Raw genomic sequence first — 14050 nt, forward strand, 5'->3', positions numbered from 1 at the left:
TCTCTATCAGTTCATTATGTCTATTATTTCAGTGACTGAGTTAATTGCTCAAAGTTCTCTTTGATCTTTTAAAATTTGCTTGCCCTTTTTAGTTACTGTTATTCTGTCCTGTTCTTTGCTTTTATTTATTTTTCTACCCATACTTGCAGCTTTTAAATCACTCTTGAATACTTATCTCATAGCCTCTTTTATATTTATTGTTACCTCTGGTCTTAGTGGGATTAAATCTCCCACTCGTCTGTAAACTCTCCTTAGTGGTAGGTGATTGTTAAGTTCAGTGTCTAATTTTTGTTTTTAAGTGCATATGTACTCATTTTTTTTTATCTTATGGGTCTTTCATATGTCCTGAACTGTACTAACTGTTTACTGTTTAGTTTATATTTATGCACCCTTAGTTACTATAACTGTGGGTCTCATACTCACTCTGGTGTATAGGCTTGGAGTCTGAGTTTATTAGAGGTCTGGATTTGTTTATTATTTTTCTCCCAGTTATGATCCCAGACGGAAGGTAAGCTTCCTTGCAACTTCCCCAGGCCTGTGGGTAGAATTTTCTTGTATGCTTCTCGGATGAGGGTCTTGTGCAGGGAGCCGTGTTCTGATCCCCTGGGTCATACAGACTGTAGGCCATGTTCTGTGTGCCCATGTGAGGATTAAAAACTCAAGCCCAAGTGCCAAGGCTGGGTCCAAACCCCAGTTCTACAATTTTGAGTCTTTCTGCCTATCTGGTACCTAGAGTTTCTCTCTTTTTCCCAGGTTTTAAAAATGTCTACATACTGGGGGAGAAGGGACCCTTCTGTGACATTATTGTGATTCAGTATGCTCTTGGTATGCCAGGCGTCACCATTAAAGGCCCTGGAAATGTGAAGTGCTGTTCATACTTGCTTCTCTTAAGAGCACTATCTCATGCTTGTGTAATGCTTTGTACCTGTTCAAGAACTTTATATAACCAACTGCTTTGAAACTCACAGCAATCCCCTCAGGATGGTAGGGAAGTAGTTGTGATTCCCACTTTTTCAGAAGCTACTTGTGTGGCTGAAAGTTAAAGTCCGCGTCAGAATCCAGGCCGGAGCCTCAGCTCTTCTGGCCCTACCAACGTCTCTGTGTCAGGCCCGGACCCTTCTCTGCCAGGAGCTCCAGGGTCAGTAGTGGACAATGATGCATGCAAATACTGAGAACCCACTTACACAGCGTCAGATTTTCATTTTCTTCAAAAAAGAAACCTTATTTAATAGAGGGTAGCTTTAATCAACGGATACCTTCATTATTTAAATAGGTTTATGTAAAAGTTATGTTGTGGATAAGAAAATAAGATGCCAGATTTTCACAAGAGAATAAATAAATTGGCCTGTCCGATACAAGAAATGTCATTCTCTTCAGAGGCTGCAGTTAATGGATGTCTTTATCCTGGTACATTGTTGGAATCTTTTTAGGAGAAGGATATAAAAAGCCATTATAAGAACGACCCCTAGAGAGAAAATACGAGTATTAGAGGAGGAGGAAGATTTCTTAGCTTTCATGCATCATCTCCTCAAAAGAAGAAAGGCCAGAAATATCTCAGCACTGATTTCCACCCACAGCTAGTCAGCAGCTAGCAGATTATAAGCCAGACAGGGGTGGAGGTACCATGGGCTGGGGGCAACACTTTGAAATACATTCCTTGGGAAACTTGTCATTTAAGATACTGTCGGACTTGGATGCACAGTGATGAATGTTCAAGCCTTTTTTCAGTGTTTGCAGATGAAACAAAAAATAATTACTGGGAATGACATATTTGGGGAAATGGAAGAGCCTTAAAATTTGACTAGTTGAGTCCTTGGACTTCACTGAGCAAGCATTCGAGAGTAGAGAGGTCATGTGACAGAGCTAGCTGGCAGGGAGTCTGTCCTACAAATCTGGGCTTCTGAAGCTGGCCGGAAACCATAAAAGGAAATCTTTTTTTTTTTCCAGGCTTAATTTTCTTCTATCACAGCTGATCATACCTGAGAACCTCAGACAAATACTTTTCCTTTTGACACTTCACTGTCATGGTTTGTTCTCTCCTATCACTTTCGTTTCTGCTCAGGTTTCTCTTTCCCAGAGCCGCCTTCCCCAACCACCTCATGTAAGAGGAATTCTGTCATTTGCCTGCCTTGCATTTACTTAGGTATTCATTTAGCTTTTATTGCCCGTTGCTCACAGTAGCTTCTAAAAAAGCTACAGAGCAAAAAGCATGATAATGTCTTTATTGGCTTATGTCAGACCATTGTATCCATTTCCTTATGTTGGTGGTTGTCCAGATGGTGATAAAATCTCTACCTTTTCTGGAATCAAAATTCATACATTATTTCATCAGACTAAACACCGTCCAAAATAAATATGATATATAGTCAAGTCTGATGTTCAGTGGAGAAGTAAACAAAGACTGGCTTAAAAACTAAAAATGAAGAACAAACCATAGGTGGTGTAGGTTGTCTTTGTTTTTTAATTGAAGTATGGTCGATCTGCAGTATTGCCAGTCTCCACCGTACGGCAGTGACTCAGTTATACACACACTGAGTGTATGTATAAATATGTATGTATAGTTACATATATAAACTATGTATGATTTATACCAGGATATTGAATATAGTTCCTGTGCTTGTTGTTTATCGTTTCTAGGTGTAACAGTTTGCATCTCCCAACCCCAACCTCTAGTCTGTCTCTCTGCCTCTCCCCCTCGGCAGCCAGTTGTCTTCAAAATGCTCTTAAGACACATAAATGTAATGTCTTTTGCTCTTGAATTACAAGGCAGAATACTGACATGATCATGGTTTTCTATGACGGCAGTTACTTATTTTTGTTTTGGCCTAGTTATTGTCTGTGTGGTCATGTCTTTAGGCAGTACAAAGGGAAGAAACTCTTGCTCTTCATTTTCGCTTTTTCTGGTCAGGAATAAGTGTGGCCAAGGCATAAGGTCTGGAGTCTGGAAACCCTTTGCAAAAGATCGGTATATTTCATTAATGCAGTCCAAAATGATACCAGCAGAAGTATCCTTGCCCAGACTCACACTCTGCTCCAGAAAGCAAGGAGTTGTTCTGAGTGTCAGGCTGTCCAGTTTTGTCTGTGTGTATGCAAAAGCCAATCCTTTCTGCTTCAGAAAAAGAATTGTAAGCCTTTTCAACAGCTTGAAGTCAGGGCTCTCAGATACTACAAGCTACCTGACAATGTAACAAGTAGGGAATATTTGAATGACGATATAGAAATGATACTGCTTTACCTGAAGAGATCCCAGAATGAATAACGTTAGCTCAGTTACCGAGCTCACTTCTGTGTATCATCCCTCTGCTCCATAGATACAGCCTTCCAGATCTAAAGAGATCCTTGCCCACAACCACTAAATAATCAGCTCCTAAAATGAGGATGTTTCCAGCATGCTGTCTACTCAGTTTTTTATTCCTTGACAAGAGAATCAGTTCACTTGCCTTTCTGCTGTTAACTTTTTCTCCCAAATATTGTTAAAGCACAGTTAGTCTTTTCTAAATGACAGTGCAGCTCATTTGGAGTTGTGTGTTAAAATATATGGTAGCCAATAACGTATCTAAACTACAATCCATAAAAAGATTACAATGCACCTTGATGCACATTCAGACAGAAGTCACATGGAAAGTCTATTTAGTTTATGTATAATATCTCTCAGACGTGGGGTTGCTCCTCCCAGCCACCGCCTCTGACCTTAGGCATGGGTTAGGTAAGTTAGGATAATCATGATGGTGTGATCACACACCTAGCCAGACATCCTGGAATGTGAAGTCAAGTGGGCCTTAGAAAGCATCACTATGAACAAAGCTAGTGAAAGTGATGGAATTCCAGTTGAGCTATTCCAAATCCTGAAAGATGATGCTGTGAAAGTGCTGCGCTCAATATGCCAGCAAATTTGGAAAATTCAGCAGTGGCCACAGGACTGGAAAAGGTCAGTTTTCATTCCAATCCCAAAGAAAGGCAATGCCAAAGAATGCTCAAACTACCGCACAATTGCACTCATCTCACACGCTAGTAACATAATACTTAAAATTCTCTAAGCCAGGCTTCAGCAATATGTGAACCGTGAACTTCCAGATGTTCAAGCTGGTTTTAGAAAAGGCAGAGGAACCCGAGATCAAATTGCCAACATCCGCTGGATCATGGAAAAAGCAAGAGAGTTCCAGAAAAACATCTATTTCTGCTTTTTTAACTATGCCAAAGCCTTTGACTGTGTGGATCACAATAAACTGTGGAAAATTCTGAAAGAGATGGGAATACCAGACCACCTGACCTGCCTCTTGAGAAATCTATATGCAGGTCAGGAAGCAATAGTTACAACTGGACATGGAACAACAGACTGGTTCCAAATAGGAAAAGGAGTATGTCAAGGCTGTATATTGTCACTCTGCTTATTTAACTTCTATGCAAAGTGCATCATGAGAAACTCTGGGCTGGAAGAAGCACAAGCTGGAATCAAGATTGCCGGGAAGAATATCAATAACCTCAGATATGCAGATGACACCACCCTTATGGCAGAAAGTGAAGAGGAACTCAAAAGCCTCTTGATGAAGGTGAAAGAGGAGAGTGAAAAAGTTGGCTTAAAGCTCAACATTCAGAAAACGAAGATCATGGCATCTGGTCCCATCACTTCATGGTAAATAAATGGGGAAACAGTGTCAGATTTTCTTTTTTTGGGCTCCAAAATCACTGCAGATGGTGATTGCAGCCATGAAATTAAAAGACGCTTACTCCTTGAAAGGAAAGCAGAGACATTACTTTGCCAACAAAGGTCTGCCTAGTCAAGGCTATGGTTTTTCCAGTGGTCATGTATGGATGTGAGAGTTGGACTGTGAAGAAAGCTGAGCACCGAAGAATTGATGCTTTTGAACTGTGATGTTGGAGAAGACTCTTGAGAGTCCCTTGGACTGCAAGGAGATCCAACCAGTCAATTCTAAAGGAGATCAGCCCTGGGTATTCTTTGGAAGGAATGATGCTAAAGCTGAAACTCCAGCACTTTGGCCACCTCATGCGAAGAGTTGACTCATTGGAAAAGACTCTGATGCTGGGAGGGATTGGGGGCAAGAGGAGAAGGGGACGACAGAGGATGAGATGGCTGGATGGCATCACCAATTCAATGGACATGAGTTTGACCGAATTCTGGGAGTTGGTGGTGGACAGGGAGGCCTGGCGTGCTGCAATTCATGGGGTCGCGAAGAGTCGGACACGACTAAGTGACTGAACTGAACTGATAATATCTCTAAGTGATTTCTTGAACATCCATATTGTTTTCAGGGATGAAAGCCTCAGTCAGTGCTGAATGGTCTTAATCATTTCTAGAACTTCCCATGTGGTGTGTAGACATCATGTAAACTTCAGTGATCATATGAGGAGTGACAATTCTAAGGCTCACGATTCATGAAACTTTCTGAATGTCGGCTTCGTGTACATAAAATTTCAATTGCATTGTTCATATTATCTATATGTATACATTTGTCTTCCAGGCTGTTCCTTACTCCAGAGAATTTAAGCAGAAATATGACTACTTTAGAAAGAAATTAAAGAAACCTGTGAGTACATGTCTTCCAAAAATGTTGCCTTAGTCATTCGTAAGTTACCAAAATTACTTCAGTGAGAACTTGTTTCTTACTTTTATGTCTATACCAAAAATGCTACTTTCCTTTTTTCACTGCACTTTAATCCACCTGGATCTCCGATCTGAATTTCCTTTTTTTTTTTTATTTTATTTTTAAACTTTACAATATTGTATCAGTTTTGCCACATATTGAAATGAATCCGCCACAGGTATACCCGCATTCCCCATCCTGAACCCTCCTCCCTCCCCATACCCTCCCTCTGGGTCGTCCCAGTGCACCAGCCCCAAGCATCCAGTATCGTGCATCGAACCTGGACTGGCGACTCGTTTCATACATGATATTATACATGTTTCAATGCCATTCTCCCAAATCTCCCCACCCTCTCCCTGCCCCACAGAGTCCATAAGACTGATCTATACATCAGTGTCTCTTTTGCTGTCTCGTACACCGGGTTATTGTTACCATCTTTCTAAGTGAATATTAACTTAGTATTATTGGGTTGGCCAAAAAGTTTCTTCGGGTGTTTCCATATCATCTTTCAGAAAAACATTTTGGCCAACTCAAAACATATTAAATCACCTGAAGGTAATTTTTTATGTAATACATAAAAAGAAATGATTTTATGAGATATACAATAATTCAGGACCAAGTGAAAAAATTTGGAGAAGCCTATGCAGTTGCTTATGGTTACCCTATTTAATAAAACCTTGGTTTTATTAAATATGAATTATAAATTTATAAATTATAAATGTTCAATTTATAATTATAAAAATGTTCAAGTCTGTCCCTTTAAATTCCAATATGTACAACATAAATATAATTTATAATATTCTGGCATATTAAGACCAAATGTCATTTTCAGAGTAAAACTTCTCACTGGGAAACCCATTAAGATTCTGGCAAAACCAAGAAATCTTGTAAGGCTTTTTGTAGGCAGTGTTTTAAATTATAATATTATATTTTCTACTGACATATCTCCCCAGATCCTTTAACACTGTGTTTTCAGTTTCACTTTGGTTTCACCTGTCTGGTGAGGATTTTCCCAGTCTTCTCCTCATTTTGTGCCTTCACTTTCTGGGGTGTTTTCGCACAGGTCACTGTTGATTGGCTTCGGCTCACTGGGAAAAGGGGTGTGTCTCCCACAGCTCAGATCTCCCTGTCTGCCTGTGCTTCCCGCCCGCCTGCCCCAGCCCGCTCCACTCCCTCAGTTATGCCCTCTCCCCACTCTGCTGTGGGTTAGGCACTGGGGATGCCTGGAACCCAGCCTCCGCCTCGGGGAGCTCCCCTAAGGGTTTTGTTCTCTTTTCCATCACCCCGAATCAAGGAGCTCCTGGAAAAAAAAAATTTAAGAAAAAGGAGCTCCTGGGTGCCTCCGTTTCAGAATGACTCAAATTTGAACCCGTGGAATTCCCGTGTTGCTTTGTGAGTCACCTGCGTTTCTTCTGAGGATAAGTGACGACTCTGAGGGCCCCACCCTGTCTCACTCTGGCACTTAAACTCCACGGTACCTTCTGCCTGGAAACCGACTCTGCAAATCCATTGTTATAACAGAGCCGACCCGGGGCCTGCTTAGCCAGGAAGCAGTTACTCACAACTTCAGTCAAGTGCCTTTTAATTTTCACGTTTACCGTTGAATAGCTGTGGCCCTTGGCCTGATCATGAGAGTCTGCCCACCCCCACCCTGGCAATAGAATTAGCTTCTAAGCATCGTGGACCCACGCCTGCAGCCGGAGCCCCTACCAGGGCTCAGAGTCATCCCAGCCTGGCTAGGTGGGGATTGTCTATGGGTTTTAATCATCTGGACTGAAGTCCCTTTCTTTGACTGAAACAATATAGAGCGCTGACCGTGTTTCAGTTGTCAGCGGGTGGATAAGGGCCCCTCAGTTGCTCATAAAAGCGGGACAGGATGATTTGTCTCTACTCAGCGTAGTTTCCTCCGCAGCACGTGTTGCTGACTCAGTGGATGACAGCTGCTCGTGGGTGCTGTGTGTCTCCTCCTGACGTAGGAGGCTTTCTGTCTGTGAAGAAAAATCTAGAAAGGGCAGAGTCCCAGTTGGAGCCATTTGTCCCTGATTGTTTATTCGAAGGCTGCCATCATTTCTGCTCGTTGTTTTTCTGTTAGGAAGTCAGGTGTGTATTTACTCTCTGACTGTGTGTCCGTTTTTTTGTTTTTGTTTTTTCCTTTAATTTAGGCGGATATTCCAAATAGGTTTGAAATGAAACTTCACAGAAATAACATATTTGAAGAGTCCTATCGGAGAATCATGTCTGTGAAAAGACCAGATGTCCTGAAAGCTAGGCTGTGGATTGAGTTTGAATCGGAGAAAGGTCTGGACTACGGGGGCGTGGCCAGAGAGTGGTTCTTCCTACTGTCCAAGGAGATGTTCAACCCTTACTACGGCCTCTTCGAGTATTCGGCAACGTAAGTGTCTGGAGTGCATTTCAGAATGTGTACCCCACTGAGACAGGTTTATTCCTCATGAATAAATGAGAGAGATGAGATGATGGGAGAGTGGGCTTCCCTGGTAGCTCAGCTGGTAACGGAGCTGCCTGCAATGCAGGAGAACCCGGTTTGATTCCTGGGTCAGGAAAATTCCCCTGGAGATGGAATGGGCTACCCATTCCAGTATTTTTGGGCTTCCCTGGTGGCTCAGACAGTAAAGAATCTGCCTGCAATGCGGGAGACCTGGGTTCAATCCCTTGGTTTGGAAGATCCCCTGCAGGAGGGCATGGCAACCCACTCCAGTATTCTTGCCTGGAGAATCCTCATGAACAGAGGAGCCTGGTGGGCTACCGTTCATGGGGTTGTGAAGAGTCAGACATAACTGAGCAACAAAGCACATGATGAGAGAGTAAGCCGCTCCCTCGTGTGAGGTGAATGAACACTGCCGACCTCAGCCCCGCCCACCCTCCTCCCGGACGCCTAGAACAGACTCTGGCTCCACACAGTGAAATACTGTACAATGTGAACACCCAAAAATAATTCTTCCCTTGTCTGTTGGGTTCATGTAATTGAAATGGAAAATGTGTTGGGTACTTATCGTAAAGAACAGCACTGTTCATTTGTTATGCTAATTCGGGGAATTTGTCACTGTCACAATTCAGAAGGTCATTGTCTCATGAACAGGAATAGTTTTCTGACATTGTACTACTTAAAGGGAAATTGAGGATCCGTCCTTTAGGACCCAGAGGACTGTCCTGGGCCTGTGAGGTGAGGCCCTGCCTTCCCCTTGCATTAGGGTTTCACCACTGCCGGGCGTGAAGACTCAGGCTTTCTTGGGAATCAAGCTGCGCACAAGGCCGCCCGTCTCATCCTCCAGGCTGTGGCTTCTCCAAAGCCTCAGGCTGGGCCCAGTCCCTCAGTAGGAGAGTCGTCGACCTTGAGAAGCAGCCTGTGCTCTTTGGGGCCAAGACTTCTCCCACGTCTTCCCCCTGGTGCCAGTCTCCTGAGGGCTGTTTGAAAAGAGCAGCCTCGGTATTCTTCTCAGTGCTCTGGCCAAGAATTTCCCATTTTGTAAAACTGATAAAAGCCATGAAAAAGGAGAGGATCAAAGACCACACCCACACCTCACCCACATCCCAGAGTGGCCTCCAGAGGAGCCTGGCTGCAGACTCTCTTCCTTACCTAAGCACTCCTGTGGTGGGGAGTCCCTGTCGAGCCCCTCCAGAGGAGTATGGCCGCAGACCCTCTTCCTTACCTAAGCACTCCTGTGGCAGGGAGTCCCTGTCGAGCCCCTGTGGTCTGTGCTGTTTCTCATCTTCCAAAGGTACTCGGCCGAACCGTAAGAAACTGACGTTTTTGTCAGTCAGCACAGTCAGATGTCCACAGTTCCTTAGGTTTACCTTAACAGGGCATGCGCACCAGCTCCAGTAGATCTCCGTCCTTGGTCATGGAAAGAGGCTAACCTCTGAATAAACCCTGTTCTCTAGCTTTTTCACCTCATCTGTCTGAAAGCCTATTGACAGGCAGAGACAGAAAATTCAGATGCTTGCATTTCTTTTGCTATTGTTCTGTCGCTAAATAGTGTCCAACTCCTTACAACCTCATGGACAAGCTCCCCTGTCCTTCACCATCTCCCAGAGTTTGCTCAAATTCACGGCCATTGAGTTGGTGATGCTGTCTAACTGTCTCATCCTCTGTCACCCCCTTCTCCTTTTGGCTTCAATCTTTCCCGTCATCAGAGTCTTTTCTACTCAGTTGGCTCTTGGCATCAGGTGGCCAAAGTATTGGAGCGTCAGTCCTTCCAGTGACTATTCAGGTTTGATTTCCTTTAGGACTGATTGATTTGATTACATTTCTTTTTTCTCTCTTCCTCCCCAAAAGGGACAACTACACACTTCAGATCAATCCCAATTCAGGCCTCTGTAATGAAGATCATTTGTCCTATTTCACTTTCATTGGAAGAGTTGCTGGGCTGGCAGTATTTCATGGGAAACTTCTAGATGGTAAGTTATTTTTAAAAGTGTTGAAGGTAATAAGACAGTGTTCTCTGTGGTCTATCATGAGGTGTCTTACTCACATCATAGATTTTAAGCAGAAGATTCTCACTGGTTCTCTGTAAATCAATGGATTCTTTTCTTAATGCTTTGCCCATAACGAAGGTGCTCCTTAAGACCGAGACTGCCCTTGGAGGCAGAGCAGAGACGCAGCATGTCAGTGTCGGCCCCCTAGCCCCATCTGGGGCCTCACCTTCTTCCCTCCCCAGACACCGGTGGGGTTTGAGCCTCGTCTTAGGGCTACACTGAGCCCGAGGGGGCAGGAGCTGCTGCCGGGGGTGGGTGCCTGGGGAGACCTGGGGCGGGCTGAGGATGGGGGTTGAAGGTGGAGGAGGGGGACCGAGGTTCCCGCGTCCTGTTGAGAGGCGTGCAGCGCAGGCCGGCCTGGCACGGGTGTGGGGGGCCCCTGTGGAACCACGGGGGGTGTTCCTCACTGCTGTCGCCCTGCTCAGGCCCCCTCCTCCCCCAGAAGGCCGCACAGCCTCCTCCACGGTCTCCCACGCTCCCTTCTCACCCTGTCCTCCTCTCCCCACCACGGCGCCAGTGATGACACTGACACGCAGACAGGATTCCCTCCTGGCGTGTTGGTGACCCCTGGCCCCTGGGCAGCAGCCCAGACTCTGCAGTGCCTCGTGGGAGCGCTGTGTCCACTACCCAGTCCCTCCTGGCCTGCCAGCCAGGGCACCCTGTGCCACTGTCCTGGCGAGCCCCCGCCTTATCCCCCCCAGCCAGGAGTGCCTTTCTCGCCCCGGGCACACACGCATTTGCACTGCAGGTTCCTGCCTGTGCTTGAAGCTCATTGGCCGTCTCACAGCAGCCTTTCTGGCCTCCACTCTCCGCTGGGCCATCCCTGTTAGTGTAACTGCCCGGCTTCCCCGTCCGCTCCCCACCCCCGTGCACACCAGGCCCATGTCTGGCTGCAGAGAGCCCTCGATTCTTCTGCCCTGGTGTCTCGTTCACATGAAAGCGGGTTAGTTTTTAGTTTGTGCCCTGATGCACAGCATCATCAAAGATTTGAAATTAACCCAGTTTTCCCCACGTTTTAGGTTTCTTCATTCGACCGTTTTATAAAATGATGCTGGGAAAGCAGATAACTCTGAATGACATGGAATCTGTGGTGAGTAAACACGGGTTACTCCAGTGGACATCGTGAGCTGCTTGTGCTTTATAGAAAGGGAGTTGAGGCCATGTGCTAGTCACAGCGATTTTTACGGGCACCCTCATTCAGTATGAGCACCAGGGAACATTTAGTTGTTCAAGAGGTTAATTGATCTCTGTAACTTTTTAAATAAGCAAATCATTGTTCACATTTCCTAGAGTCATGGTATTTCCGGTGGACACACACACAACTCAGTTACCTCTGCTTACCCAGGACTAGGTAGACCAAATTAAACCCAAGGGTCATCTAGAAACCTCATCATTGCCCATTGAAATTGAAATTGCTAATGCCAAACAGGTTACAGGCTCGTCTGTCATCCCTTTGTTTTCCAACCTAAAAAAATGGCAGGGGACCAGGCCAAACAGTAGATAAGGGAAGAATATTTGAAGTCATCCTAGACATGGAAGAAGGGTAAATGACCACTACATTGCAGGAGAAGAATGAAAAATTAGACAGTAATTGCCGACTTTTGATTTGGGTTTTCATGTTGCATTCAACTTACTCATTTTTAATCTAGGCTGACTCTTTCAAAGCTGAAAGGATTTTCTGTAAAAGCAAAATCCGATGCTCTTTTCCCAGTATCCTCTGCTTCTGTTTTTCTTTTAATTTACCTGTGACCCCACCGTTCACCTCCACGGGGTTGGGAGCCGGGGGAGGGTTTCCCTGGGGCCATCAGGAAGCATCTTTTTCCCTCAGCCTTGCCGCTGCACTGCCTGCGCGTGCTGTGGAGTTGAGTCCGTGAGCCGTGTACTCGTGGCCCACGGCACAGCCTCTGGGTATGGAGGGAGGGCAGAAGGCCAGCGTGCATGCGAGGCCACTCAGCTGGTTTTTCTGTGGGCCCGTAGCTCTGCGTATCCACCTTACCCATCTCAAGCTTCTCTTCAGCTCTCACCTTTAACTTAAGCTTTATGCTTTTGTTACTGTGCAATGAGGAAGCTAGGAGTACAGAAGTTTCTCTTCAAGTCTAAATTAATTTTATCCCCCACGGGGATAGTAGGCGCCCACATTCTCTTTTTCCTTCTTGGAGCCCAGGCTCTGGGGCCTGTGTTCTGAATTTTGCTCACAGTGACTTGCAGAGAGTGATAGAAGCCCAGGAAGCGGCACAGCTTGAAACCACCGGCGTTTAATTAGGGCTTTCTCTGTCCTTCCTACTTACCTCTGATATTTTCACTCTTAAAAGACAGGGAGTGTACTGAGCTCTACAGGCCCAGTTGTATGATTTCCTGACTGCCTTGCGGAGCAGGCCACTTCCCCTTCTCAGAGAATGGGATCCAACTACAACCCTCAGCAGGGGAGAGTTGGGTGGGGCAGAGCTGGAAACAAGATATCAGTAACTAGTGCATTTCTTGAGATTGTGAATGGAATTACACTGGAAGAACATAATCATTTAAAGAAGTCAAATGAGTGTTTGTTTTGAAAAAAATACTTTATTTTAATTTTTGTCTCAACTTTATAGGATAGCGAATATTACAACTCTTTGAAATGGATCTTAGAAAATGACCCAACTGAACTGGACCTTATGTTCTGCATTGATGAAGAGAACTTTGGGCAGGTATGTGTTGTAGGCGGCCACCCGCACTCGCCCTTGACTTTCAGAGTCTTTGCTTCTGCACAGGCTGCACCACAACTTTGCTGGACAGTTGAAAACGGCCACCAGGAGCTTCAGGTGTTCATCACCATCTCACTGTATCACCAGCGCCTTAGTGTCACGCCAGGAAGCTAATCCCAGTTACAGCTGCCTCTCTTCCTGCAAAAGAGAAGTTGCTCAGTCGTGTCCAACTCTTTGCGACACCATGGACTGTAGCCTACCAGGCTCCTCTGTCCATGAGATTCTCCAGGCAAGAGTACTGGAGTGGGTTGCCACACCCTCCTCCACGGGATCTTCCCAACCCAGGGATCGAACCCAGGTCTCCCGCATTGCAGGCAGATGCTTTACTGTCAGAACCACCAGGGAAGCCACAGAATTTCTCTTCCTGCAAAGTCAGAGAAATTCTAAGGCCTCTGGGGCATGAAGTAGTACCTGCTTCTCAGCTAAAGTAGATCTGAATGTGAATGTTGGCTCCCTGGTTTTAAAATTTAGATACAGTGTCCGTGTTTGCTTAGTGATATAAATATGTGACCGGGAAGAGGTGATGTCTGGGGACCTTGACTTTGTTCCCTCTGCTTTGATAGTTCCCTTGTCATGATGAAATTTGTCTTTGGGGGCTCAGCAGGCTCAGGGTTTTCTAACCTCCTTGCTTGGCACCTGTACTGTCCTTGTGGCTCAGTTAAGTTCATGTCTGACTCTTTGCAACCCCATGGATGCAGCACACCAGGCTTCCCTGTCCATCACCAACTCCCGGAGCTTACTCAAACTTGTGTCCATCAAGTCAGTAATGCCATCCAACCATCTCATCCTCTGTTGTCCCCTTCTCCTCCTGCCTTCAATCTTTCCCAGCATCAGGGTCTTTTCAAATGAGTCAGTTCTTCACATCAGGTGGCCAAAGCATTGGAGTTTCAGCTTCAGGATCAGTCCTTCTAATGAACATTCAGGACTGATTTCCTTTCGGATGGACTAGTTGGATCTCCTTGTAGTCCAAGGAACTTTAAGAGTTTTCTCCAACACCACAGTTCAAAAGCACCAATTCTTCGGCTCTCTGCCTTCTTTATGGTCCAACTGTCATATCCGTACAGGACTACTGAAAAAACCATAGCTCAGGCTATGTTAACTGTAAAGATTAATTTCAGAGATGAAAATTGCCTGCTTGGAATTCTCGTCATCACCCTGACGTTGTCTAGGGGATGTGTTACCTTTGATTCATTTGTCCCCTATGATAACACT

The 14050-nt window shown here is 45.2% G+C and overlaps 1 protein-coding gene across 15 annotated transcripts in view; it reads left to right on the forward strand.

The window, feature by feature from the left end:
• Positions 1 to 14050, forward strand: part of NEDD4L (NEDD4 like E3 ubiquitin protein ligase) — a 386984-nt gene that overhangs the window by 343472 nt on the left and 29462 nt on the right. For all 15 annotated transcript variants that reach the window (XM_059881094.1, XM_059881095.1, XM_059881096.1 and 12 more), the window contains 5 exons: positions 5481 to 5546; positions 7766 to 7995; positions 9898 to 10019; positions 11117 to 11187; positions 12686 to 12781. In XM_059881094.1, coding sequence (XP_059737077.1) covers positions 5481 to 5546; positions 7766 to 7995; positions 9898 to 10019; positions 11117 to 11187; positions 12686 to 12781 — 585 coding nt within the window. The remainder of the gene's footprint in view (positions 1 to 5480; positions 5547 to 7765; positions 7996 to 9897; positions 10020 to 11116; positions 11188 to 12685; positions 12782 to 14050) is intronic.

Source organism: Bos taurus, chromosome 24, assembly GCF_002263795.3.
Source record: "Bos taurus isolate L1 Dominette 01449 registration number 42190680 breed Hereford chromosome 24, ARS-UCD2.0, whole genome shotgun sequence".
In the NCBI taxonomy this organism is placed as follows: Eukaryota; Metazoa; Chordata; class Mammalia; order Artiodactyla; family Bovidae; genus Bos; species Bos taurus.